This window comes from Calonectris borealis, chromosome 18 (genome assembly GCF_964195595.1).
Source record: "Calonectris borealis chromosome 18, bCalBor7.hap1.2, whole genome shotgun sequence".
In the NCBI taxonomy this organism is placed as follows: Eukaryota; Metazoa; Chordata; class Aves; order Procellariiformes; family Procellariidae; genus Calonectris; species Calonectris borealis.
The window spans coordinates 12,969,507-12,994,439 of NC_134329.1; the positions used below are offsets into that span (position 1 = coordinate 12,969,507).

The 24,933-nt window shown below is 37.8% G+C and overlaps 1 protein-coding gene across 4 annotated transcripts; it reads left to right on the forward strand.

The window, feature by feature from the left end:
- The first annotated feature begins 3,867 nt into the window (after positions 1-3,867).
- On the forward strand, positions 3,868-24,708 carry DGCR8 (DGCR8 microprocessor complex subunit). 4 transcript variants are annotated; one of them, XM_075168006.1, is made up of 16 exons: positions 3,875-4,027; positions 4,659-4,756; positions 6,068-6,182; positions 9,675-10,674; positions 11,114-11,276; positions 12,709-12,851; positions 13,580-13,862; positions 15,540-15,737; positions 17,152-17,253; positions 19,072-19,170; positions 20,409-20,491; positions 21,688-21,788; positions 22,252-22,358; positions 22,571-22,698; positions 23,130-23,243; positions 23,576-24,708. In XM_075168006.1, the coding sequence occupies exons 4-16, from the start codon at positions 9,952-9,954 to the stop codon at positions 23,657-23,659; spliced, it is 2,328 nt and encodes a 775-aa protein (XP_075024107.1). In that variant the 5' UTR covers positions 3,875-4,027; positions 4,659-4,756; positions 6,068-6,182; positions 9,675-9,951; the 3' UTR covers positions 23,660-24,708. The 4 variants fall into 4 exon arrangements, with proteins under 4 accessions (XP_075024106.1, XP_075024107.1, XP_075024109.1 ...); XM_075168008.1 differs by lacking the exon at positions 6,068-6,182 and having other exon boundaries at positions 3,887-4,027; XM_075168007.1 differs by lacking the exon at positions 4,659-4,756 and having other exon boundaries at positions 3,887-4,027.
- Positions 24,709-24,933: the final 225 nt, after the last annotated feature.

The following is a 24,933-nucleotide window of genomic DNA, read 5'->3' on the forward strand; positions in this document are numbered from 1 at the left end:
TTTTTAATAAAGTCTGCATTATGTTTCCTTAGGGGGCTGGACACTTGGTTTGATATGGACTGTACTCAGACCAGGTTCAAATTAGAAATAAGTTATCTTTGTTAGTTTAGATGCCTCCATGTGACATAAATTACTCTCAGATTCATCCTTGGGGCGTGAGAGAAATCTCACTGAACTCAATGGAAAAAATCCTGTTGGATGCTGATGTAATATGAATTGTGTCCTTAATACAACTAAATTTAGTAAATCTTAAACAATTTGCACCACTTCTTACTCCTACAAAAATAATTTTCCCATTAATTAATTTGTTTGGTTTGTCGATTATATTTTTTAAATTGCATTTTACTTGATTTTTCCATGGTTGAGAGCTTTCCCAGGCTTCCAATTTACATAGCTGTATTTGGAGTGCCACTGGGAAGTACAGAAGGCTTGGTCATTTCTACTCTGGTGCAGTATGATCAGGTACCAGGGAAACAATCTACACAGAAGCATTTCCCTGCTGGAGTTCAAAGGTTGGGCTTTGCAGAGCTGCAAGAATCTGTACATAGTCTGGAACCAGCTTGCCTCCCCCTTGCTGTTCAAGGTGGCTGAAATGTGGCTACTCTATACAAACTGTCCCCTGAATAGCACTTACATTAAAAATTTTTCTGTTTTAATAACATTACTAAGGAAGTCTTTTTTTTTTTTTTTAATATAGTTCCAGATCTTTGCGTGCAAACCGGCACATTGTAGGCTGTAGCTAGAATGATTCAGCTTCGTTAGTCTGGTCATTATTGTTTCCATCAGGTTAATAATACATATTGTAAAGTACATGCAAATCTGTTCCGTACCAGAAATCTATTTTATGCCTTCACGATTAGTGTTTAAAGTGTCTTTGGAAAGGTAAGTCATATTAATTTTTTTTCACATCTTCAGAAAGTAAAATACCTTTTTTGCAAAACAACTTATTTTACTGAAATAAAAGTAATGTGGGCTGAGCAAAATTTGTCTTCCAGTAGATTTCAGTGTTGGAACAGCACAGAACGTGCTGCAGTTCCTGACATTGCAACTAAGAATGTGAAAAAGGCACTGGCTCCACCTAATTTTCATTCCGATGAATGCAGCCTTCCTATATCTTGCGTATGAAAAACTCCTTGTCATTAGGAACTGGTTTTTTGCTGATGATAACGATAGTTCATGATACTACTGGAAATCCTGATTGCACTAGGCAGGTGGACCTGCACACTTCTAATTCAAAAGTCTGGATGGAAGATAAGGTTTTTGTGCACGTTTGGCAAGTCTTTTGTCAGAAGTCCAGGTGATCAAAATTTCCAGATGAATTTGCAGCTTGTCGGACGTGGCAGATCAGATCTAATTCTCCAGAGGTCACATAGGCCTTCTGGGGCAGAAATTTAACCGTGATTTTAAGTTTTGATGAAACCATTGTTTTGCTACTGGATTGTTATTGTGTTGTTTTTGAAAAGTTAGAAGTGTATTTCCCTGTAGTGTCAGTGTCTCCAAGAATTAGCTGTTGCATCATTGCTTTAAGTGATAGTATTATGGTTCTCTGAAAACAAATGCACAATGGAAAAACTAACATACTGGTTATTTTTTCACTTTCAAAGCACTGCAGGCATTTCAGTTCTTCCAACTCTATACAAAAATCTGTGATTGTGCCTCTTCTGATCCTAACTGAAATGTGGCTGTTTCTATATGTGTAAAAAGTTTAACCTATTTTCTGCAGTGTGCAATACTCTCAGTGCAATACTTCAGTTACACAGTCACATAAATTGGATGCAAATGAGTCATGATACTTGCATTTTCATATATCCTTTGAAAGGGACAATCTTCTGTCACAATGTTAGCAATGTATGAGGTGACGTGACACAGTTAGTTTACAGCAAATGCCAACATCAACTCAAATTCTGTACTTAATGAGGCTTTTTTCCCTCAGCTTTGAAGGTTGAAGCGTGATGTAAATGGCTGTTTTGCAAACCATGGATATTTATTAAATATGCATTCTGAAGTGATTTGTTTTAAAATTAATAAAAGCAGTCATAATTTAAAAACCACTCTAAAATAATGGCTTGAATGCAGAAGCCTGTTATGAGAAATTAAAAATTAGAAACTGCTTCCAGTTTTTGAGGGCAGCTTGCAAAGATTCAAACCAATTTCAGTAACCTTATCATTATGTGTTGGTACAGTACCATGACATTATGTCCATACAAATTACCACCATATCATTAGATACGTTGGTCCAGTCAAACACAAAGATGAAAGGCCTAACAGAGGCCTTAAAAATATTATTTTAAAATATTGAAATATTACTGTTATCTGTCATAACAGTATTTGGGGACTGCAAAGATGTGAAATGAGTGAAATATTAGAAAAAGATTCTTATGTCCTGAAATTGTATATGGAAACAAACAAAAACATTTATCATAGTTAAATGCTATTACACTGTAGGTGATTAAACCACTGATGTATTATATTTTGTGTCTGATGTTGATTTCAAATTAGTACGATAGTGAAGGACAAGAGAGGCAACCCTATACTTTAAGTGTATCAATAGAAGCTACTATAGTTCTCTATTTCAGGGGGGGAGGAAATTATAAAGTATCAGAGTGAATTAGAACAGCGAATGTTCATTAACCCTTTAGAAGTAACTTTACATAAATTGTGTAAGATGTTTTCTATAATTATTTAGGAATTGTGTCTAAACACTACAGTCAGATTTAGGGCTTATACTGTGAACTGCTTGGTAGCTATGGCATGAAATACAGACCTACTTTGATTTCTCCTTTTTAAGTAAATCAGTTTTGAAGGGGTAATGCTGTAGTTGTGCTGCTTAAAGAGATAAAGCAGTGTTTGTAGGAAAAAGTGGCATCTTTTCTTCAGCTACCTAGTGATACATGTAGGGGCAAAAGCCTTGAGCAGTCCTTCCATGAAGTCTGATAGAAGGCATTAACTTCCTACACCCCTTGCTTCTGCTGTATTTTTTCTAATTTAAAAGAGGAGCAGCTGAAGTGAAAGGACAAAAAGCATTAAGAATCAGCTGGACCCATAGGTGATCGAATCTCAGACTATTACCACAGATTGCATGGTATGGACACTTCTCTTCATTGCCCTGCGAGTGCAAGTGAGGCACAGCCGGTACGTGCCGTACCGCACGCATGCCGCCCGCCGCTGCGTTTCGTCCCGTAGCGCCGCTCGCAGGGGTGGTTCCCGCAGCCCGCAGCAGGAAGGGTCTGGTTCAGAGGTTGGGCACCGCGTTAGCCTCTCGCAGCAAAGGCCGGGCGCGCCGGCACCTGCGGGGTGAGGAGCCCCGGTGGATTTATTTTGGATGCGATGAAACCAGAGGCGCGCCCCAAAGGCCAGGCGGGTCTCGGGCCGGTGTGCGCCGGGGAAAACGCGCTGCCGCTCCCTCAGCGACACCGGGGGTGCCCTGCCCGCTCGCCTCAGCCTCTGTGTCCGCCCGTCTCCCCTCAGTGGCCGCCTTTAACGACCTCCTTCGGCACAGCTCCTTGCTGCCGAGGACGCCTGCCTCGGCTGGGTTGCCCCGGAGACAGCGCGCTGGCAGCGGCACTTGACCGGCTCGGGGCCTCCCCGGGGCTGCGCGCCCGCGGCGACGGCTCCCCGGGCACCAGACAAAGGAGCCCGCCCTCCGCCGGGCGCAGCTCCCCCCATCGTGGCCGGCCGCGCCCTCCCGCCGCCTCGGTCCCGCCCCCGCCTCCCTCTCATTGGCCTGATACTGTGAGGACGTATGCCTTTCGTGTGTCTATTGGCAGAGCGGGTTAACATGCTCGGGAGTCCACCAATGGCTACCGAGATTTTAAATTCCTGACAAAAGAGGCTGGGAACGCAATTGGCTTGGCGAGCGCGGAGTCCCGCCTGCGGAGACTGGAGCGGCTCGGAGCAGGCGTTTAAAGATGGCGGCAGCGGCACGGAGTCGGGGACGGTTTTCGTGAAGCGGCCGAGCTCGCCCTCCGCTCCCCCCTTCCCCCCCAACTGTCGCGGAGGTGCGGCAGGGACACCGGGGATGGCTCAGGTGGGTGCTGGCGCCGTGGGGCGCCGGGGAGGGCGTGCACGAGTGGGCCTCTGTGGCCCAATCGCAGCCGTGCGGGCAGTAACCCCTCCGTCCCCACAGGCCGCGGCGCCTGCGGGGGCCGTCCGGCCCGCCGCGCTCCTCGCCGGCCCCCCTCCTCCGGGCTGGCGCCGCGGGTAGGGAGCTGTGAGGAGCCTTTCACCGAGCAGCGGAGGCGAATACACCGGCATCCTGTCGCTCGAGCGGGCGAGGGGCTACCCTACCCGGCGGGTGTTGCCGTGAGGGGCTTCCCCAGCTCCCGGCTGGAGCGTCCTTCCCTCAGAGCTGGTGTTTTGTTTGTTTAGGGTTTGTTTTTTGTTTTGTTTTTTTTTTTGGGGGGGGGGAGGGGGATCCTGCCCGCCCCCGGCCACCTCCCTACTCGCTCCCGCCGTGAAATTCCATTCAGGGTAGTAGAAGGAAAGGAAACGCCATGTCTTTCTACCCACCCGCACACCTCCTTGTCAGCGGGGTGATGGGGAGTATCAACTCTGGCAAGAGTTTCTACACTGCATCGTGTCTCACAGTACGTGTGTGTGTCTTAAGGTAGAGAGAGGGTGAGAGGGAGGATCTCCACTAGACACATCTGTTTATACAGGGGAGAAGAACGTGTCTCTCCTCCTCTGCAAAGTTAAGAAGAAAAGGCAGCCTTTCACCAGCGCGTGTGCGGACACCCATTCACTTTTTTTAGTTCAGGTACGTTGGGACGATGAAGATGAGGTGGTGTGCCTGTCCCTAACTTTCAGGATTCTCCTTCGTGTGTTCCTTTTATTAATAGTGAAGTACAGTTATATTTTCCTCTAAATTATCTCATTCAGTCTCTAAAAGATGTATTGTCCTAACTTTCTTCACCTTTTTTGGCTGGAAAAATAAGTCTCTCTTTTGCACCTCTTTTCTTTAGGCTTCAGGTTTATCTATAAAGTTTGTTTGCCTGCTGAGGGGGTGGGTCCCCTATCATCCAGGCATCGCTCCCTCATGAGCTGGGATTAAGGGCTTGCTGGGTGAACCCATTCAACTTCTTTACTCCCGTAGGTTGTGAGTTACGGACATTGGAGTTAGATCTTTAATTTTTCTTTTGTGAACGTACGTCTTCTCACTTCTGTTTAGGTAACTAAACTTAAAGGTTCCTATTTTTAATTCTGGATGAGGAGTTAGGTCCTTAGTTCTTTTGGGCAGCTCCTTTTGATTACTAGGATTATTTTGCTTTTTTAGAGACTGAGAGGGGAATTTGGTTCCTTATGTCTGCTGATTTTCTTTACATTTGTGATGTGAATGGAAGAATTTTTTTTTCTCCTTCCTAGGCTCTGATTTGCAGATTTCTTTTAAAAACGGTTTCGTGTTTTACACAAATAATTGAAACCATCTAAGCCCTGCTAGAAAATTGGTCAAGCTATAAAAGCAGCAATTGCTTTGCCATTTCTGAGGGTGCCTTTCCAAAATTATGTACTCTGCTCGTTCTGAAATGGAATGAAGTCTTATGAACTAGAGTTCTTTAGCCTTGTCTGTATTTGCCGCTGATAATGTTATGGTTGGGCCCTGACTGCCTTTTCTTAAACTGCCTTGATAATTTACACAAAGTGGTTGTTTTCTTCAGAATCTTTCTATTCCAAAGCTGATAACGGGGAGAGAAATGAGTTCCTATATGTAGTAGTTAACTTACAGAATATTTTTCTTTTGAGACTTCCTGTTCTGGTTTAAAGAAAAATTCAGTCTCCTTGGTTTTGGGGTTTTTTTAGCGGTTGACAATAAATAGGATTAACCTACTTTTAGGACTATATGTATCAAAAAGATACAATAGATATATAGGTATAATAAAAAGAAGGTAGATGATTGTGAATGAGGAATTACTTTGACAAAGGTTAAAGCTGAGTGGATCTTTAAGCATGATCAATGCCTCATAAATTCTGCTCTGCAGAGTTGCCATTTGGAGCCGGAGGGGGAGGAAGAGGACTTTGTATTTGGGTAGCAAATAAGGAGAGTTTGCTCTGAGCCACTCTTCCTTTTCAGGTCCACTGAATGTGAAGTAAGCAGTTTCTGACAAGGAATCCAGTTCCTTTTTAAAAGTGATTTTTGAAGAGAGAATTTGTGGTATGCTGTTCCTTGTTCCTGATTGCAGCTACAGGTATTCATGAAGAAAATATTTATTGAACTCACTTGTAAGACTGCCGACATGCTATATAGTGAAGAGAGTTCCTCTTTGAGTTTGGGCAGTGCTGGTTACAAATTTTAAGATTCTGATTTTTTCCTGTCTTGAAAAGAGATATCCTTTTCTCTGTGTACTTTCACACCCTCCCTCCACCCTGTTCTGATTGCAGGAATAGGCAGTGGTACTTACTAAACAAAGCATGTTTTTTTTTTTCTTTCTGCCTTCAAAGAACATTTATAAGACAACCAAGCCAAGACGCTGCGTTTGTTGGGACCTGTGCAGTTTGCTACATTACATTTAGATTTCCACCATGTATCTTTGAGTTTACTTTGTAACATGAAACTTTTTCAAATGATCTGCTAAAATAAGAGCAAGCAATTAAAAATCTGAAACTTCCACATACTGGTGATCTGCAGAACATGAGCTGTGCATTCATGTTTCCAGCAGTTCATCCAGAGTTCCTTCACTGTCTTGTACTGGCTGTTGCAACTGTCAGCGGTGTTCCATATCTTTTTAAGGAGCCCTTACGGAAACTGTCATGGAACTTGGTGGAGCCTTGGAGAATAAAATCTGTTCTTTCAGGGCAAGTTAATTAAGGATGACAATAGGCAGACTAACGTATGTTGTATTCTAATGTTACATAACCTAGTATGCTAAGTCTGTTTTTAAACATGGTGGTTGGGTTCCTTTGATCTAAGGTTCGTTTGGCTGCTTTTAACTTACAGGCTCATCTAACTCATCCTTTTAAGTTTCTTCCCTTCTGTCTTTCTTTTAAAATACCTCTTATCTAAGGGAAAATCCTTATTGGTTTTGTTGTGGTTTTTTTTTCCAGCCCCTGATATAAAGGGCATATTGTAATGTCAGTTGGCAAGAAAGTAGATGGGGATTGGACTTGTGTTACTCTGCTTCTCCCTGGCTTTTTGTAGCTTGTAGGAAGTTATTGTAGCCCACTGTAACTGTAGAGCTGCCAGACTCCGTTACCTTACCCTAGGGATGTGGCAGGTTTACGGCCAGAAATGCAAAAGCTAGTTTAAACTCATCTTGGTCTAGCACTTTTTCTGGCCACAGTACGTGTACCGAGTAGTAGACAATCCCTGGTAGTGATTTGGTATGCTATTCGTTATTTCAAGGCTGACAAGAAGGGGAAGACAACAAGAATTTCATTGTTGATAGTGCTTGAATATAATAACAAGACATATTTTCCACAAAGAGCAGAGGTGTAGTATCAACGAACTGCCAAAGCTAGGCAGGTAAAGATTAATTTCTTGTGTTTTGACATTGGTGTTGTTAAAACACTCTTTAGCGTAGGAGCAGGATGTGTATCAGGGATGTGGAAACTGCATTCACGATCATATCTTATGACTTGTCAAAAATAGTCTTCCTAGTTGGATCAGGTAGCTCCTTGATCATATGGGAAGGTAGTGCTCTTTAAAATTCTAGAATACCAATTTTAATATTTCGTTTCTTTGCAAATTACTTCTGTTTGCGCTTTTCAAGAGTCTTCTAAAGACTCTAAGGTGGAAAAAATAGATTACTTAGGCATTTAGTTTCCAGGAGTTACTAAGCTTGTGTTGCGACTTTTGATTCTTTTGTTCAGAATTAACAATTAAGACACTAATGATTTATTGTGAAGAACTTAATAATTTGTCATTCACCTTTTTTTTTTTTCTTTTTTAATCTGAAGATGAGGAAGGGGGAAGGTTATTAGGCAAATATATTTCTAGAAGTGTTCTATATAACATGAGGTGTTTCAGAACCTGTTGAAAGAAGAAGGAATTGATCACTGCTCAGGTGATTTTATGATCATCTTGTAGGATGGAATGGATTTAAATATATGGAACTGCTTGTCTTACTGGTGAATGAGCTGTTTTTCATTCTGGAAGGTAATATCAGAGAAGATGGGATTATTTCAGAGCTTTTATCAAAATGGAGTCTTTTTCCTTAGTAATTCTACAGTGCATACCAAGCTCAGTGTCTTGAATGTGTCACAGTTTTGAGTATATTTAAAAAAAAACAAACCTCAAAAAAAAAACCCAACGAAAAAAAACAAAACACCACAAAATATGAACTATTCTGCTACCCTAGCAAAACTTTCTTTATTGCCAAGTCAATAAAATAAGAGTTTGCTCTGTTGTATATTTTGCTTTCTTCCAGCTTCCAGGTAGGTAGTTTCTCTATGCTGTTGAATTTTAATTAATCCCCATTATAATTCCCGATTCCCAGCTTCCTGCCTTGCCCCAGTTGGTGTTTGGATATTGCATTGGTTTGTTCTGTCTGGGCTGGCATAGAGATACATTAGAGAATTATATTTGGCTTCTCTAAGTCCCTCATGACAACCCAGACGTTCTGCCCTGTTGCCTTCAAATGTTATACAGCGATGCTAAGGACTCGGAGCTTATCTTTCTAGAATACTTGGGTAGGCTTTCTCTACTACCTGGAAATACTTTGAACAGAGAAGATTCAGTCAGCTAGCTGTCTTGGGCAGAGTAAAACTGCTTTATTTCTAGCTGGTAGGAAGATTTAAGCCCAGTTTGGGGTGGTACGGAGGGACTTGGAGAAACCAAAATAGCAGGTAAGAAATTGTGCTTCCTTTCCCCAGGTGGTTATAATCCTGCACAGATGACAAAAGTATAATTGAAGAAGCCATCATAGACATGGTAGAAAGAACCCACTTAATGTAAAAAACAAACAAACCAACCCAAAACACACACACACCCCACGCCCCGTAAAATTTCCTAGAGCAATTGAATATTTTTGCCAGGTTAAATTACCTAAAACATTGGCTTCTAAATGCCTTCCAGAATTAATTTGAGCTTTAACGCTATGTATCTGGACCTGAATTTCTCAGACATAGAAATATATAGTCCCATAATAGTATGGAATATAAGATCAGATGTGTAATATCTGGTTTTCTAGAGAGTCATTTTGTGTGATTTTTTTTTTTTTAGTAAATTATGGGATTTGCTGTTAAAACTTCCAGTGAGATTTCAAAAATATCTAATAACTTAAACTTTCAAAAAGCTATGTGTCTTATAAGACCATAGTTGTTAAAATCTTGTTGGTTTTGCAGATTGTCTTTAATTGTAAGCTTATTATCCTTTCTGCTCTGTGGGTAAGTACGGCTCGAATGCCAGGTTATTTTAAATAACGGGAGAATCCCCCTCCAAATGCACAGTTTTTAGTCTGGTCCCCACAAATGCCATGCTTAATGCCCTGCCTGCTAACCAAGCAGAGATAGTCAACAAATTATCCACTGCTGGTGTACAGATCAAGCAGTAAAAAGAATCTAACTTCAGCCTCATTCAAAATGATATCAAGATACCCTGCTTTTTTCTCTGTAAAAATGTCACTCTTACTTCTACTTTAAATTTATGCTGGAAGGAGTGACATTTTTTCTTTTTGCCTGGGATACTAGTTCCATTTTTTTTTTCTGACAAATATCTTTTTTTTTTTTTTTTCTTCTTGTAGGTTGAAAGAAGAAAGGGAGACCTGCTTGTCCATTGAAGATGCAGTCTTAGTCTTCAGCTATTTAAGCTGAATGCATTGTGATTTCCAATAATTGAGACAGTGATTCTGAAAGCTGTCTACATTAATGAAAAGAACAATGTAGTCAGCTTAACTGAATCATCAGTGTTGCATATTGAATAGAACATGATAAACCAATCTTGATGGACTTATGCATGTTAGGAATATAGATATAAACATTTATTAAAGCGTTGTTTTTTAAAAACCAGTAGTTTTAAAAATGGAGAAATATGAAAATGTACCACCCCTCCCTAAAGAACCTGCAAGAGAAATGAATGTGGAGAATCATACTTGTCCCCCACCTCTGCCGCCTAATGAACAGCCTCCACCACCTCCCCTGCAAACGTCCAGTGACGCAGAGGTAATGGACGTTGGCTCTGGTGGTGATGGACAGTCAGATACCCCTGCTGGGGACACGCACAGTATCTGCAGAACACAGCTTCTCACAAAGGGATCTGCCTGCTACAAAAGTCGTCTTATAATAGACCCTAACAGTAGTGACCAAAGCCCAAGAACTGCTCGTCATGCACCTTCAGTTCGAAAATTCACCCCAGATCTTAAGTTACTTAAAGATGTAAAGATTAGTGTTAGCTTTACAGAAAGCTGCAAAAGCAAAGATAGGAAAGTTCTGTACACTGGAGTTGAGCAGGATTATAAGGCAGATACAGATTTTGGTATTAATAATGTCAATGGGGATTTGCATGTTTGTCCTTTTGGTGGTAATAATGGTAAAGCTGTAGGAATAGGGGGTGAAAATGATGACAAGAAGGATGATGAAAATGATGTTGATCAGGAAAAGAGAGTGGAATATGCAGTTCTGGATGAGCTAGAAGATTTTACCGACAATTTGATGGAAATAGATGAAGAAGGAGGAGGGTTCACATCTAAAGCAATCGTTCAAAGAGATAAAGTGGATGAAGAAACCTTGAATTACTCATATGAGGTAAGTAAATCCACAGGTTTTTGGTGGGTAAGAGGTTTCCAAGTGGCTAGGAAAAAGTAGGTGAAGATGTTCACTGAAAGAGTCTCTTCTACAAATGTGCAGTACTTGAGTCAAAAATGCAGAATTTTCAGAGACAGAACTTTGGCTGAAAACTTTTGTAAATTATGTTGGTCAAACTTCTGAATTGTGTGGCAACTTCTATAGTCTTGTTTAAAAATAAGGCTTCTTACACAATTACAGCTCATTATGTCATAAAAAATACCAGTTCTCACTTACGAAAACTTATTTTCTTGTTTTTCAGTCTTTTTACTGGGATCACTGGAAATTTCTAGTTTCTCTCTGTATGGAAGTACATAGAGAAAATGTATACTTTTTCTTTGCAAGGGGAAAGGGAGGTTAGTAGACTCAGAAGGATGGTGTCTGATGAAGTCTCTTTCAGGATGACTTTGATAATGATGTGGATGCTCTGCTGGAAGAGGGTCTTCGAGCACCCAAAACAAGGAGACTAGAAAATGAGAAATACGGTGGTGAAAGTGATCACCAGTCTGATGGAGAAACAAGTGTGCAGCCAATGATGACCAAAATTAAAACTGTACTTAAAAGTAAGTTAATGTTCATTAAATATGCTTATGGCTTATGTCTGTAGAACAAAAGTATATCAGCAAGCAAAGTTTAGGATAGCAATTCTTGTGAAGTAGTTAATATGTTACAGAATTCTATTGTTTGAAGGCTTCTTACTATAGGATATGATTTTTCACGTTCTGGAACAGTGAAGTTAATTTTTGGGGATGCTTTTGATCTTCATCTGTTGTATGTAGTGAAAATGTACTTTAGCGTGTGGATTTGTGAAAAATTATAAAGAATGTTACCTCAGTGGTAGGGAGGTGAACAAGGATGTTCTTTTGTCTCCAATACTATGAAACTGCTGAAGCCTGTTTGTGGTCATTGTGAACTTCTTCCTACTTCTGTTGTTGAAATTGCTCTATGTGAAGTCTCTATGCATGCAATATTAGGTAAAAAAAAAAAATCATTAGGAAAGTCAGTGGCTTACATTTATCAAGCTTCATCATGTAGATGTTACAAACTACTAATAAAGAAGAGCTGAGAATGTGAACCAATACAGAAGAATGTAACTGAAAATAGTCTGAATTAGAATTAAAATTTGAACCTGCCCTAGAGGACTATTTTACAGCTTCACTATATTCTGAAATAAGAAGCCAAACAGTTTTTTCCTCCAAAATTTTATACTGACACAGGATTGCCAAGAAGCTCCTAGGTAAGATGAGTCTGGTCTCTGATTTCTGATGTAGAGAGGAGTGAGACCATTCTCTGATTTCTGGAATAGAAAGGAGTGTGAGCATAAGCATTTTATTGCAATATTGTTTCTGTTGCTATGCGATTCCTTATATTGGCTTATTGTACTCTAATTTCAGTCTTGGTTTCTGGAAGAAGTGGTATTCTTGATGGCTAAAATATTTAAGTGTAAAGGCTCGTAGACTTGATCCTGGTTTGTATTGTGCTTATGCTGAAAAATATAATAGGAAAGCCTTAGCTTACAGCCTAACTCACTGCTGGCTGTTTGGGTCTGTGGATCTAGCAGTGTCTCAAAGCAAATTTATCCCTGAGTGTCAAGTGCAAAAATTTTTAATAGAAAAGTACTTGCTTTTGAAGCAACTGAGGACTTCTCCATTAAATTTAGTGGTGCTTGTGATGATATAAGTACATAAAGAAGACTAAAGAGAAGAGAAAATTCACTGGTGAAATGAACAAATCAGTCTGTATAAAAATGAGTGCTATTATTGCTTTTCCGTTGAAAACATAATGGAATCTGTAATTTTGCAGGATTTAATGTGGATTAGAAGCATATGCCTTTTTATTAAAGCAAAACAAAATCTTTCCACAAAACTTTAAAAATTGTGTTTCAATGTCATTTTATCTTTTGAGACAGAAAAAGCAATAAAAATAAAAACCTTGATTCTTTTTCTGTTCTTCTAAGCAGTCTATCCAAGTTTAAAGCGATTCTTTGCTTTAAAGGTCGTGGCCGCCCTCCTACAGAACCGTTGCCAGATGGATGGATCATGACATTCCATAACTCGGGCATTCCTGTATATCTGCACAGAGAATCTAGGGTTGTTACCTGGTCTAGACCTTACTTCTTGGGAACAGGAAGCATAAGGGTGAGAGCTGTTAATTACTTAAATACTTACTGAGATTAAAAATTAGATATGTTCCTGCAAATAGTTGAATATTTTTCTACTTTAGCAGGCTTCTTTCCAGTGCTATAATTAAGGTACTTGAAAAATAAACTCCTCTGTTTCTGAAAATACGATATGATTTTTCTTATGGTGTTTTGGTTTTCCATTTTTGCAATGAGTTTGGGCAGTTAAAGTGAATGAGATGGTCTTGTTTGGTGCCTTCGCTGTTCTAGCATATGGCTGCAAAATGTTGGTTTTATTCCACCATGAAATATATTTAGATCATTTATTTGTAGCTATAAACTAGCCTGAGCTGTGGTTTATGGTCCACATTTACAGAAGTAAGCATGTAACATTCACGCACCCAAGGAATCTGCAGAAATTGGATTTAATGTCATGGTCTTAAATCCCAAGAGAGCTCAGTGGATTTCATGAAAGCATGTAGTATTTGCATGTAATTGAACAGACTATAATTTGGATCTAAAACAGCAAACACACTTTGAAGGTTAGTATCAGTGTTACACAGTGCCAAGATACCACAGGAGTGGACATACTCAGATCTTGAGTAGAATAAGATTGCTGACCAAAAAAAAGCTTGAGCCTAGACTAAATAAAAGTAAATTCCATCTTGATTACATTGTTTGTTTTTTGAGTTTTGCTTTTGGTGACCTTGAGGTGCTGAAACCTTCTGTATTATTTTATATTTGCAGAAACATGATCCTCCCCTTAGTAGCATTCCCTGCCTGCATTACAAAAAAATGAAGGAAAACGAGGAAAGGGAACAAAACAATGACATAACCCCAAATGGGGAAGTATCACCTGTAAAGCACCTAGATAAATCTTCAGAACTGGACTGCCAAACAGAAGAACCGGATTCTACTGCTGCTGATTCTGGGCCTTTAGATGACAAAGACCCCTCAGGGGGAGATGCAGCACAAGGAGCCTTAGGACAAGTTAAGGCCAAAGTTGAAGTATGTAAAGATGAATCTGTAGGTATGTATGGAAAGTGGAGTCTTTTCTTGGCTGGAGTTGGGGTAATGGCATTTGGGATACATATGCTTTATTCCAGACTTGGCAACTGAATAATATCTTGCCTGAGATCAAGTGGTCCTTTATCTTTCTGCATGGTTTTTCGTATGCAGGTATCTGGAGAAATAGATCCAGTATTAGAAATCAATTTTGATTTTAACACAAAGAGAAATGTACAGTGGAGATTTTTGCTGAAGACTTGAGAGTCCACATGCAAAAGTTTTACACACAAAAATGTGAAAATTTTGGAAGTTTAGTTCTGTAGACTATCTCAGTTTAAGAATCAATTAAGTCAATGTATACATATGAATTGCTGTTGTCAAGTGTGTTTGTGTGACTTCTTTAAAGAGGCTTTTCTGTGCAGTCTCTATATTGGCTGAATGAATCTATTTTCGGTATGAACTCTTAAATGGTGTCGTTAAACTAGATTTGCTTATTTGCACAAGTCTAGCAGAATAAATTATGCAAATATAATTGCCCCCTCATGACAAGGGGTATGGTGCTTCATTATTTTATTTATGCAAGTCTCATACTTTTATACAAAAAGCTGCCTAAAGAAGTCATGCCAAAATCACTGCCAAACTTAGAGGAACTTAGAAAGCTCATGTGCCACTTACCACAGCTACCACAGTACCTGAGAGTATCATCCATGTAAATTACTGCTGCTCCGAATACTGATATGGATTGTAGGCTACCATTTATCTTTGTAGCATTCAAACATAAAACTTGTCCTTGTCATTACACGTGTCCTATTCAGTCCGAAAACCATGCCAAAAGATTTAAAAAAAAAAAAAATCATCAATATTTAGCAGCAAAACTAAAACCAGTAAGTACTTATTTTCTACGTGAAGTTCACCTGTCTATCTCTCTCTTTAAATAGGATCTGTTCGGTATTACTGAAAAAATACTGAATGATCAAGTATAAGCGTGACTTGCATTTGGAATTCCTTGTGGAAGGAAACAATGCCAGCAGCTTGCTTTTGTTTGTTTACATCTTGGGATGCTACTTTTTATTTTTGCTGATTATATCTGCAGAAATGTCCTGTAAAAGGGAAGCAGCTGTACTTTAAGGGGGGCAGTCTTTTAGTACTCTCTATGTGAAAATGAATATGATAAACTCTGTTCAGAGACCAGCAGATATTCATGGAGTTCATGGAGCATCGTTATATAGTGTTTCATGATACACTGTTTAATAAACAGGCAGTGATAGTCAGTTTTGGCTTCAGGAAACTGAGGCTAATAGCATAACTATTGTTACTCCCTGTATATACCTTGCTTCAGGTAATAAGAAGGTGAATATGTGATTTAAGTAGAACAATTACTAGTGTTTGGTTACAAATTGTGTTGGGTATTATGCTGGTTAGGGCTTAGTAAAATCTTCAAGTGACAGAATAAAACGTTCTTTTGTTTTGTTTTCCAGTTTGCACAAATGTTTTGCATTTGACCCAGTAACAGGAAAACTTATAATTAGTTCTGTTAGTATAAAATAGCATCTTAACCTTGAGTATGTGAACTAAAGCCACTACTTTTGCTCCTAGTCTAAAAAAATAATTATAACATACTGTTTAGAACAGTAGAAATAGTGAACTTAATGTTTGCTCAGTTGTAAAGTAGAGAGAGTAACTTGCTTGTGTTTCTTAGATCTGGAAGATTTTAGACGCTATCTGGAAAAGCGTTTTGACTTTGAACAAGTTACCGTAAAAAAATTCAGAACCTGGGCTGAGAGACGGCAATTCAATCGTGAAATGAAGCGGAAGCAGGCAGAATCTGAGCGGCCTATTCTGCCTGCCAATCAGAAACTCATTACCTTGTCTGTGCAAGATGCACCTACAAAGAAAGGTTAGTTTGTCTACCTGGAGTTCAAATATTCTGTATGAAAGACTAATTACAGTTCTAAGCTTGACTGAAAAAAGGAAAAAATCCTGTAATAAGTCCACTTTCTTCTTGTTCTAGAATTCTGTGTTCTTGGATCCATCATATTACATAGTAAAGGAAAAATACTATCAAAATATACTTCCTATTAAAAAAGAATAATTCCTGAATGAAAGGATTTTTATTTAAGGTTGCAGTCCTGGTAACTGGTTACTACCTTCAGCTACTTGTTACTGTTGGTTGTTACTGAAAACCCTCCTGCCTAGTCACTGAATGCTACTGCCTTCTCAGTTCTATACCAGTTCTGATTGGTCCTGAATTAGAGACAGGTTACAAATGCCAGATTGATCCAGATTAAAACCTGCAATTAAAAATACAAATTTAAAGCAGTTTGGCGGAAACGGTTAAGAATGAACTGTGTGTGCAATTGTGTCCTGTGGTGTGAGGGGTGGTGGGTATCATGTCTGATGAGAAGCTGGGCGAATTAGCTCTTATCTGTATTGGCTGTGTAGCCATAGTAGTATGTTTAACTGCAGTCTGATATTTAAAATGTCCACAGACCTGTGATTTGGGTTTTGTTCTTGTTTTATACATTGTCATGTTTCTGGGTTTCTTCTCTTTAGCAGAATTAAAGCTTATGAATTGCATATTGACCGTTCCCTGTTACAGGGAAGTGCAGTTGAATTTTTAGTTAATACACTTTATCCTAAATTCTAGGTTTAGAGCCACATGGAAACCATCTAAATTAAGGACTTACTTGTACTTTACCTATCTAAATCTTAACTTTCTCTCCCATGCTGCCATAGTGCCTGCTGAGGCAGGGTTTGTGCCCTTGACTAACAATACTGTTGCGGCGGGGTGGGGGGGGGAAGGACTTTCAAATAAAAAGAGCATGTTCAGGGCAAGGGGACAGTGACCTGATCTATGGCTTGCTAAACAGGATTTCGTGGGGAAAAAAACCCAGAGTGATTCTGGTTTGTGGATTTGAAGTCTACGTGCCTGTTGTTAGAAGGGAGATACAATATGTGTTTAGTAGCAAATTAGAGGATTTCTAATTGATGTTAGCTGCCAAAAATGCTGTGTGTAGAGGTCCAGAGACCATGGGACTGCAAATACTGAACAGAGGATATTTGACTTAGCTCATAATTAGTGCACTTCCAGTTGTTGATAGAAATTTCTCAGACATTTCTCAATACTTTTTCAGAGAAAATGGGCTTTGAGGTCATAATTATCCATGTCTGATTCAACAGCATTGCATTTAATTTGAGCAGGCACTTATCCCTTGTAGCTTGTCACTTATTTATTTATTTGTAGTAGAAATTGTCTTCCAAAGACTGGAACTACTTACCTGTTTTCCCCTCCCCCCCCTCTTTTTTTGTAGAATTTGTCATTAATCCCAATGGGAAATCCGAAGTTTGCATACTGCATGAATATATGCAACGAGTCCTAAAGGTTCGCCCTGTTTACAATTTCTTTGAATGTGGTAAGTCTGTTAAGTTTTTTAATCGACCACATGCTGTTTTGAAGGGCTTATCGCATGCTTGGATATCGAAAAAAAAAAAAATCAAACTATGGATATTTTTCCTAGGGGATGTCTTGAAAGTCTGTTGTGAATCAAATTCTAGCTAGGAAACGTTTTCTGTATCTTAAACACGGCTTTTGAGGATAAGAGCGGTCTTATATTTAAAATAATAATATGGCTTTTTAGTTGGAAAACTATGCCTAAGTGAAAATAGATTTGAGTAACTCATTTGCATCTAGAAGGACACATCAGTGAAATAAGGGCAATTACAGTTTTGCTGACTGTGCACAATAATATTTGCTTAATTTTCTTGTCATTGATGTCCAGAAAATCCGATTGTAAGGCACGCATTGTTTTAGTGAATCATCAGAATCCTGAAAAGTTAAATACTAAACCCAAATAGTTTCTGAAGAGAAATATGTAGACCTTCAATTATGAAGCTATTAAGAATTTGAAGGATTTCTGCAGACACATATGTACCCTTTCTAAAGCTGCAATAATTTGAGATATTTTTGTGGTTTTGTTCTGTTCTGGTTTTCTTCCAATTAACAAAAAATACAGTAGTTTTTTTAGATATGTAGAGTTTTAAAATCCTTTAACTGTTCAAGCTATTGTATGTTATGATTGTTGTTATGTCATAGACGTTCATATTTAAATACAGTCATGCTAAGAGAATTGTGTATGTATAAATTGATGTTACTAGTTAGCTGCAGGTTGCAAAAAGTTCATATGCTGTTGGTAGGAATTCATTTGGTATAAATGTTGACTAATTTTGCTCATAGTATTAGAGGAATAGAAATAGAAGTGTCATTCTACTGGACTAAAAATAACTTAAGGAGTTACTGAGACTATGTTGTTCCATGATTAGTGTGGGATTTATGTGAAATGCTGGGTGGATACATGTGTGTGTTTTTGAACAGCTTTTAATTTTATTCTGTGTCCGTGGTGTGAGAGATTGTTCGGTAGTTCCTGACTTAGGTTGTACAGAGACTGTGTAAGTGATGCTAGCACTTAGAAAAACAAAAACTCAGGGAGAATTTTATTTTAGATAAATAGCATGGGAATGCACTTGATGCTTAATCAAGAATCTAAAAACGTTACATATATGGCAAATGTAACTGGAATCAAATTAATGTTGGATTTTTTTTTTCCTGTAAATTCCAGCTAGATTGTCTTATCTAGCTGCATTTGAGATTGCTTTACAAAGTGGTATAGCATATGTTCCTTGCATTTTTGCTTTTGCCAGGGTTTTTTTGGGGTACCTTATGGAGGAGAAAGAAATTACACCTTTTTCAGCAGCAGGCTTGGAAGGATTAAGTCCTGCAGTCAGCATCCAAGGAATTACAAGTCGGGCATATTAGTGTGGAGTCTATAATTATTCAGAATTATGTTATTCCTATATATGCATTACGTAATGTAACTGAGTTTTCAATATCAGAATGTGTAGCTCTTGTATTTACACTGTGTTACTGATGCAAAAACTTCGGAATTAACATTTGAATTCTGGCAGATTACAAGTGATCTCTTAAAATGTAAAAGTTCTTTATTTGGAATAATGAAGTACATGGTGGTAAGTCTCTGTTAATGGAAAGCTCCGTTTTTCATGTGCTGGAGTAAGCAATTCTTCAGTCTTCTGAAGAGTAAACAATTTCCATCCCTCTTGAAGTTGAAAAGAAGAAGAAAACGAGTCTTGATAGTGGTGGTATTTCGTGTTCATGACGAGTATTTTACATTGGGAGTTCTGAAAAGCTTTCTTTTTCTTTCCTCCTCTATTTCCAGAGAACCCAAGTGAACCTTTTGGAGCCTCAGTGATTATTGATGGAGTAACTTATGGGGCAGGAACTGCCAGCAGCAAAAAACTTGCCAAGAATAAAGCTGGTAACATTTTTTTCTTTCTTAATACCAACTGCTGAATTGTTTATCTGTTTTCATTTCTGCTTTGAAGATGACATATTTACAATAGTAAGTAGGAATCATTTTGTTAGTAGTCAACAGAGGTACACTCATGTCTTTTTGGTAAAAGTGATAAATACTGTTGTAGAGACTTTTCCGACAATCCTAAGTTCAACAGTATGCTGGGATAGAAAACCATGAAGAAACTTCAGATGTTAACTGATGTGTAAACTATTGATGTATACTGAGTAGCTGTAAGAGCATCTGTCTCTAACGATCAGACCAGTAAGAGAGTGTTGGGGGTTTTATATTTGTACTGTCACCTGCTATATAAACACCTGGTGTATGGATTTTAGCAAAATGTCAGTCTTTGCCCTTCTTTAAAAGAAAAAAAAAAAAAACACCCTCAAGATTTTGGTTGTTTTGATTCTCTTTCTGGTAATAAAACAATTGCACTGAACGATGTGATTATTGATTTTCAAGTTCTTGTCTTCATTAATTAGTTCTAATTGTGTAAGTCTGTAATAAATATGCAAGTAATTAGGATCTAGATGAGAATGTGTCTGACACATTAGAACTTCTTACCGATCTCCAGATTTAAATGTCTTTAGCACAAGGATCAAGAGAAAAAAACTTCTCAAAATGTAAAGATGTATAATGTACCCATGGTACTTTCTGCACTTGTGAAATATGTCAGTGTAGCTAAATCACCAAAAGCCAGCCCATAATTGTTTGTGCATGAAAAAAAGGTATTTTGCTGTGAAAATTCAGGCAAATACTGGGTGTTCTTTTTGTACAATACCACGGTTCTGAGTGCCCTAGTGATACTATACTAGGGCTCGGCTGTAATAAGTAAGGAGTGATAACAACTCTTTATTTTTAGGTCCTAAGGGCTCTATGTCACTTTTAAAAAGAAAATTGATTATCTTTTTTTTTCCTTTCATAGGCATTTTCAAAAAGCAGTGGCTTCTTAGTTTAATTAGTTGAGACTTTCATTATCGACTTGAACAAGTAGAATTTTTCTTTTTTCCTTAAAAAGTGCAAGCGAATGTACTACTTACAAAAAGAAGATGCTCGTCTTACCTGTAAAGTTGTTCTCTAATATGAGTGGATATTTCTAGGGAAGATGTGAGGCTTGCTTAAAGAGTGCTTCATTCTGCTGTTTTTCTTTACAATCATTGTTTAAAATAAACGTAATCAAGATGTTTAATCATTTTCTGCAGCTCGAGCTACACTGGAAATCCTTATTCCTGACTTTGTTAAACAGACCTCTGAGGAGAAGCCCAAAGACAGTGAAGAACTTGAGGTACTGAACTCTTGCTTGCTGGCTGTCATTGTTGGAGTCTGTTTTTAAAAACATTACACCTTCAATGTCAGAAATATTAATGAAAATTCGTACCGTTGTTTTCTCAGTCAGATGGAAATGTGAAATTCTTCATTTACAGCAAGATCTAGGGCAATGAAAATACTTTTTTTTCTTTTTTCTTCTTCTGTTGGAACTGATCAGAAAATGTACTGTGATGCAGAGAACTAGTCCCTTATTGAAATATCAGGTCACTTACTGAAGACCTGAAATGTTCCAAGACACTAGACTGCCTGCACTATCCTGGCTTCCAGAATCCTCTGGTTGATGCCTTGAAAAGTTCAGAGCTAGATGCTGTCTGGTTTTGTGTGATCATCTTAGAAGACCAAATAAGAACTAAAAGTGCCCAGGCTTCTGAGACATTTTCACTTAGCTGTGAAAGCTACTTATTGGCAGATCAGACAGCTAAAATTTCAGACTTTAAGCAGTGACATCTGAGAAAATCAAAGGAAAAGTTTCTTTAAGTGGAGAGCGTGTGCTATATTGTCAGGTATTGGAAATATTAAATAGCTAATTCATCAGTGATATGTTCACTTCCGATTCAGCATGTAACAGACCATCAGTAAGGAGTAAAGGAAAAATCGGTGATCAGCCTGAAAGGAATGTGTTCATTTTAAAAAGTGTGATATACAGAATGAGTTGTTTGTACATTTGCTTTAACTTAAAACTGTATTGTGTGCCCTACACTATTGAAATGGTCATTAAGAAAATGCAGAGAATTTTTTCCATTGTTTTAAAATAAAATACAAAACGTTCCAATAGCTGTTACGTTTTCTTTTATTAAACCGCATTTTGGTAAGTGGAATTTTGTAATTAGTTAAAACAACTAAAATAACCTTGTCCTGAGGGAGAAAGGGTGATAAAGAATTTGTAAGACTGTCATTTTTATGTCCATCTTGTATAATGTAAAATCGGAGTTAAAAGAATTATTTAAATTTCTGTCTGCAAATACATGATTAGGTGTGGCAGTCTTAATGATGTTGGTAAATACCTCCATTATAGATTTAAAAATACTTTTTTAAGTGTTAAGCACAGAGTAACAGAATTTGTTTAATGTTGCAAAGGAGAAATGAGGGTTAAGAACAGTATTAAAGTCTTATTTGCACAAAGCTCAATAAGCCTTTTCAATTCCTTTGTAGTATTTTAACCATATCAGTATTGAGGACTCACGGGTATATGAACTCACCAGTAAAGCTGGACTCTTGTCTCCATATCAGATTCTCCATGAGTGCCTTAAAAGGTAACGCTGCAGAATAAGGAGCAAATTCTGTTGTGTACAGGTGTTTGGGTCGGAGCACATTGTTTGCTTGGTTGCTGGTCCCCACGGAGTTTGTCAATAGCTTGGTCATTTGTGGGCTGGCCAACCTTACTGCACTCACTGTGGCTATAAGAGGCGTCGTGCGGGCTGAACTGGTTGATGCTGTATCTGCCTTTAATTCATATTTGCTGTTTATGCCTCTTGTCTTCTGAGATTAGAATTTAGTTATGAGACATATAAATATACTTGGATTTTGTTTATACAGGCTTGCCTTTCCATTCAAGTCAAGTTACTGATCTAAAAAAGAACTCTTTGTTAATTAATGTCTTAAAATTTATTATTGATGTATCTAATTCCATTGCAATGACTGCCAAAGATAACTGCAACCATTTCAGTTGTTTGTAATTTTACTTAGTATATGATACTGATTTTGTTTGTGCTTAAGAAACCATGGAATGGGTGATACATCCATAAAGTTTGAAGTGATTCCTGGTAAAAATCAGAAGAGCGAATATGTCATGACTTGTGGCAAGCACACGGTGCGAGGCTGGTGTAAGTACAGTACTTAGTGTGACCTCTGATAATATCTTCCTTTTTTCCTGTTCTCGTTTGTTGTCCGTTTTGAAGGTTCAGCTGTCTAGCTTGTTACATGCTTATTCTACTCTTCTCTGGTATCTCAATTTTGAATAATACAAGTAAATATGGGTGTTCATCTGATTACGTAATGTGCCAGTATTGATACGCTTTCATGATTATTTTTACAGGCAAAAATAAAAGAGTGGGGAAACAATTAGCTTCTCAGAAAATCCTACAGCTACTGCATCCACATGTGAAAAATTGGGGCTCTCTTTTGCGTATGTATGGTAGAGAGAGTAGCAAGATGGTTAAACAGGTGAACATGATTTTGTTTGATTGTAACCTACCTTGTGATTGTATTTTTGCTTTTGTATTTTTCTGGGTTTTTAAATTTAGTTACAACAAAGCTTTAATGGTATCTATTTTGGCATAATAGTGTTGTTCCCTGTCACGGTAGAGGCAGTATGCATTTGATGGGCAGTTCTCAATTCTTCTGAATTGATTCTCATACCTTGCTATTACCAGAAGATGAGATGAGTGCTTTCATTGACAATAATAATTCTGTTAATCTCGCATCTTCCAGGTCAAATTTATATACCTTATTTAATATTTAACTAACTCATGGAAATACATGTTATTACTTAAGAAAGTACAACTATCACAGATTAAACTTCTGCTCCATGTATTTTCTTTTTTTTTTTTCATCAAAAAAGCTCATCTCTTGTTTCTTATGGTTCTGTTGAATAGGAAACCTCTGATAAAAGTGTGATAGAACTTCAGCAGTATGCCAAAAAGAACAAGCCAAATCTGCACATCCTGAACAAGTTGCAGGAAGAAATGAAAAAACTGGCACAAGAAAGAGTGAGTATATGCTCTTTTGTATTTACAAGCAGGAAGAATGCCATGGGTCAGACTTAGATTAGAATTTTTGCTTGTTTTATACAGTATCTCACATAAAGAGAGCTGTTCAAAACTTGATTTTGGGAGGAGGCTACTTTTAGAGAGATTTTTCTCTCTTAAACTGGCTTATAACTTAATTGTACCTACTTCAGTTAATTTATTTTTAACATTAGAACAAGTTAGCCTTTCACAAAGATTGATACAAGTTTGGCTAAAGTTGTTCAAAATTTTAAAACAGTGTTATTCTGTTCTCTTTATGACTGTGTCATGGGGTTTGTTTCATATTCTTTTAGGAGGAAACACGAAAGAAACCCAAGATGACAATAGTGGAATCGGCTCAACCTGGTAGTGAACCTCTGTGTACTGTTGATGTGTAATGAGAAAATTTACAAGTGGGGAGCAATAACACAAATGGAGGAACTAGATTTTCAACAATTATTTAAAAATTGTTTGCTGCAGAATGCAAGATAACTTCTAAAATCCAAGCTGCTTCAGTTATGCATTGTTCTTTTTGCATCATCAGGGCAATATTACTTTTTCCTATTTTCTTTTTCTTTTTTTTTTCCTTTTTTTTTTTTTTTAATACCTCTGAGATATGTACGTTTAAAGGATTGATCATAAAGATCTCTACTTGGGCAAATGCACAGAGGACAGGCATGTTCACACAGGATAAAATCAATCAAGCACTTTTTCCTGGAAAGCCATCCATGTTGTTTGAAATGGATGTGTTTTAAGAATGAAATTCAGAATATCTATGTACAGGTTGAAGCTGATACTATAGATATATATACACATTCATATATATGTATATATAAAAGAAATATATGTACATCTTCTTGTATGAACATGCCTAAAACTATTTTTGTGAAAAGTTTTGTTGCATTTCAGCACATATAATAATATGCACTGATAAGACACTTTGGTGACAAATACATGAAAGTGATTGAGCAATGTTCCTAATGCCATAGGATCAGGCCAGTAATGCTGTTTCTTTTTGTTTTGTTTTTTTTTGTCTCCTGCCAGGCTTAGTTATTCAAGATCACAGTATGCAGATTTTTTTATTACTTGAAAAGAACAAGTATACCTGGTAGTGTTAAGAGCAATAGGCTGGATATCCAAAATTATTGGGTTTTATTTTATTTGAAGAGAGCCTATGTTAGTTTACAGACCAGTTGAAAGGGGAAAATATGGCCCTATTTATTTGATTAAAATAAAAATTGTAATTTGAAAGGCTGTTTTCAAAGCTTGGAGACAAAACGCCGCTGACGATGGTTGATGGTCTGAAAACATTTTGCCAATGACAAGTTTAAAGACCTTCCACTCCCTTTCCCAGCAATAAAACAATTTCTCATTTGTTTGGAGTCAGAATATATCTGACTTGATCGATTAAGTCTTAATTAATTTGCACCATAAAAGCAAAGAATTTAAAAAAAAAAAAAAACACACCACAACCCTGAGAAATCTGAAACAACAGCAGCAATTTAGTTTTTTTAAGAAGTTTTTGTTTTTACTTTTTTAATTACGTTTTTAGTTTTTAAAGAAAAAGTGTAACTTCTACAATGAAAATTAGAATGTAGATTTGGAATATGACATAGAGTAATGAATAGAATGAGACCATAGCAGGTTATACTGGTAAATACGAAAATCACAA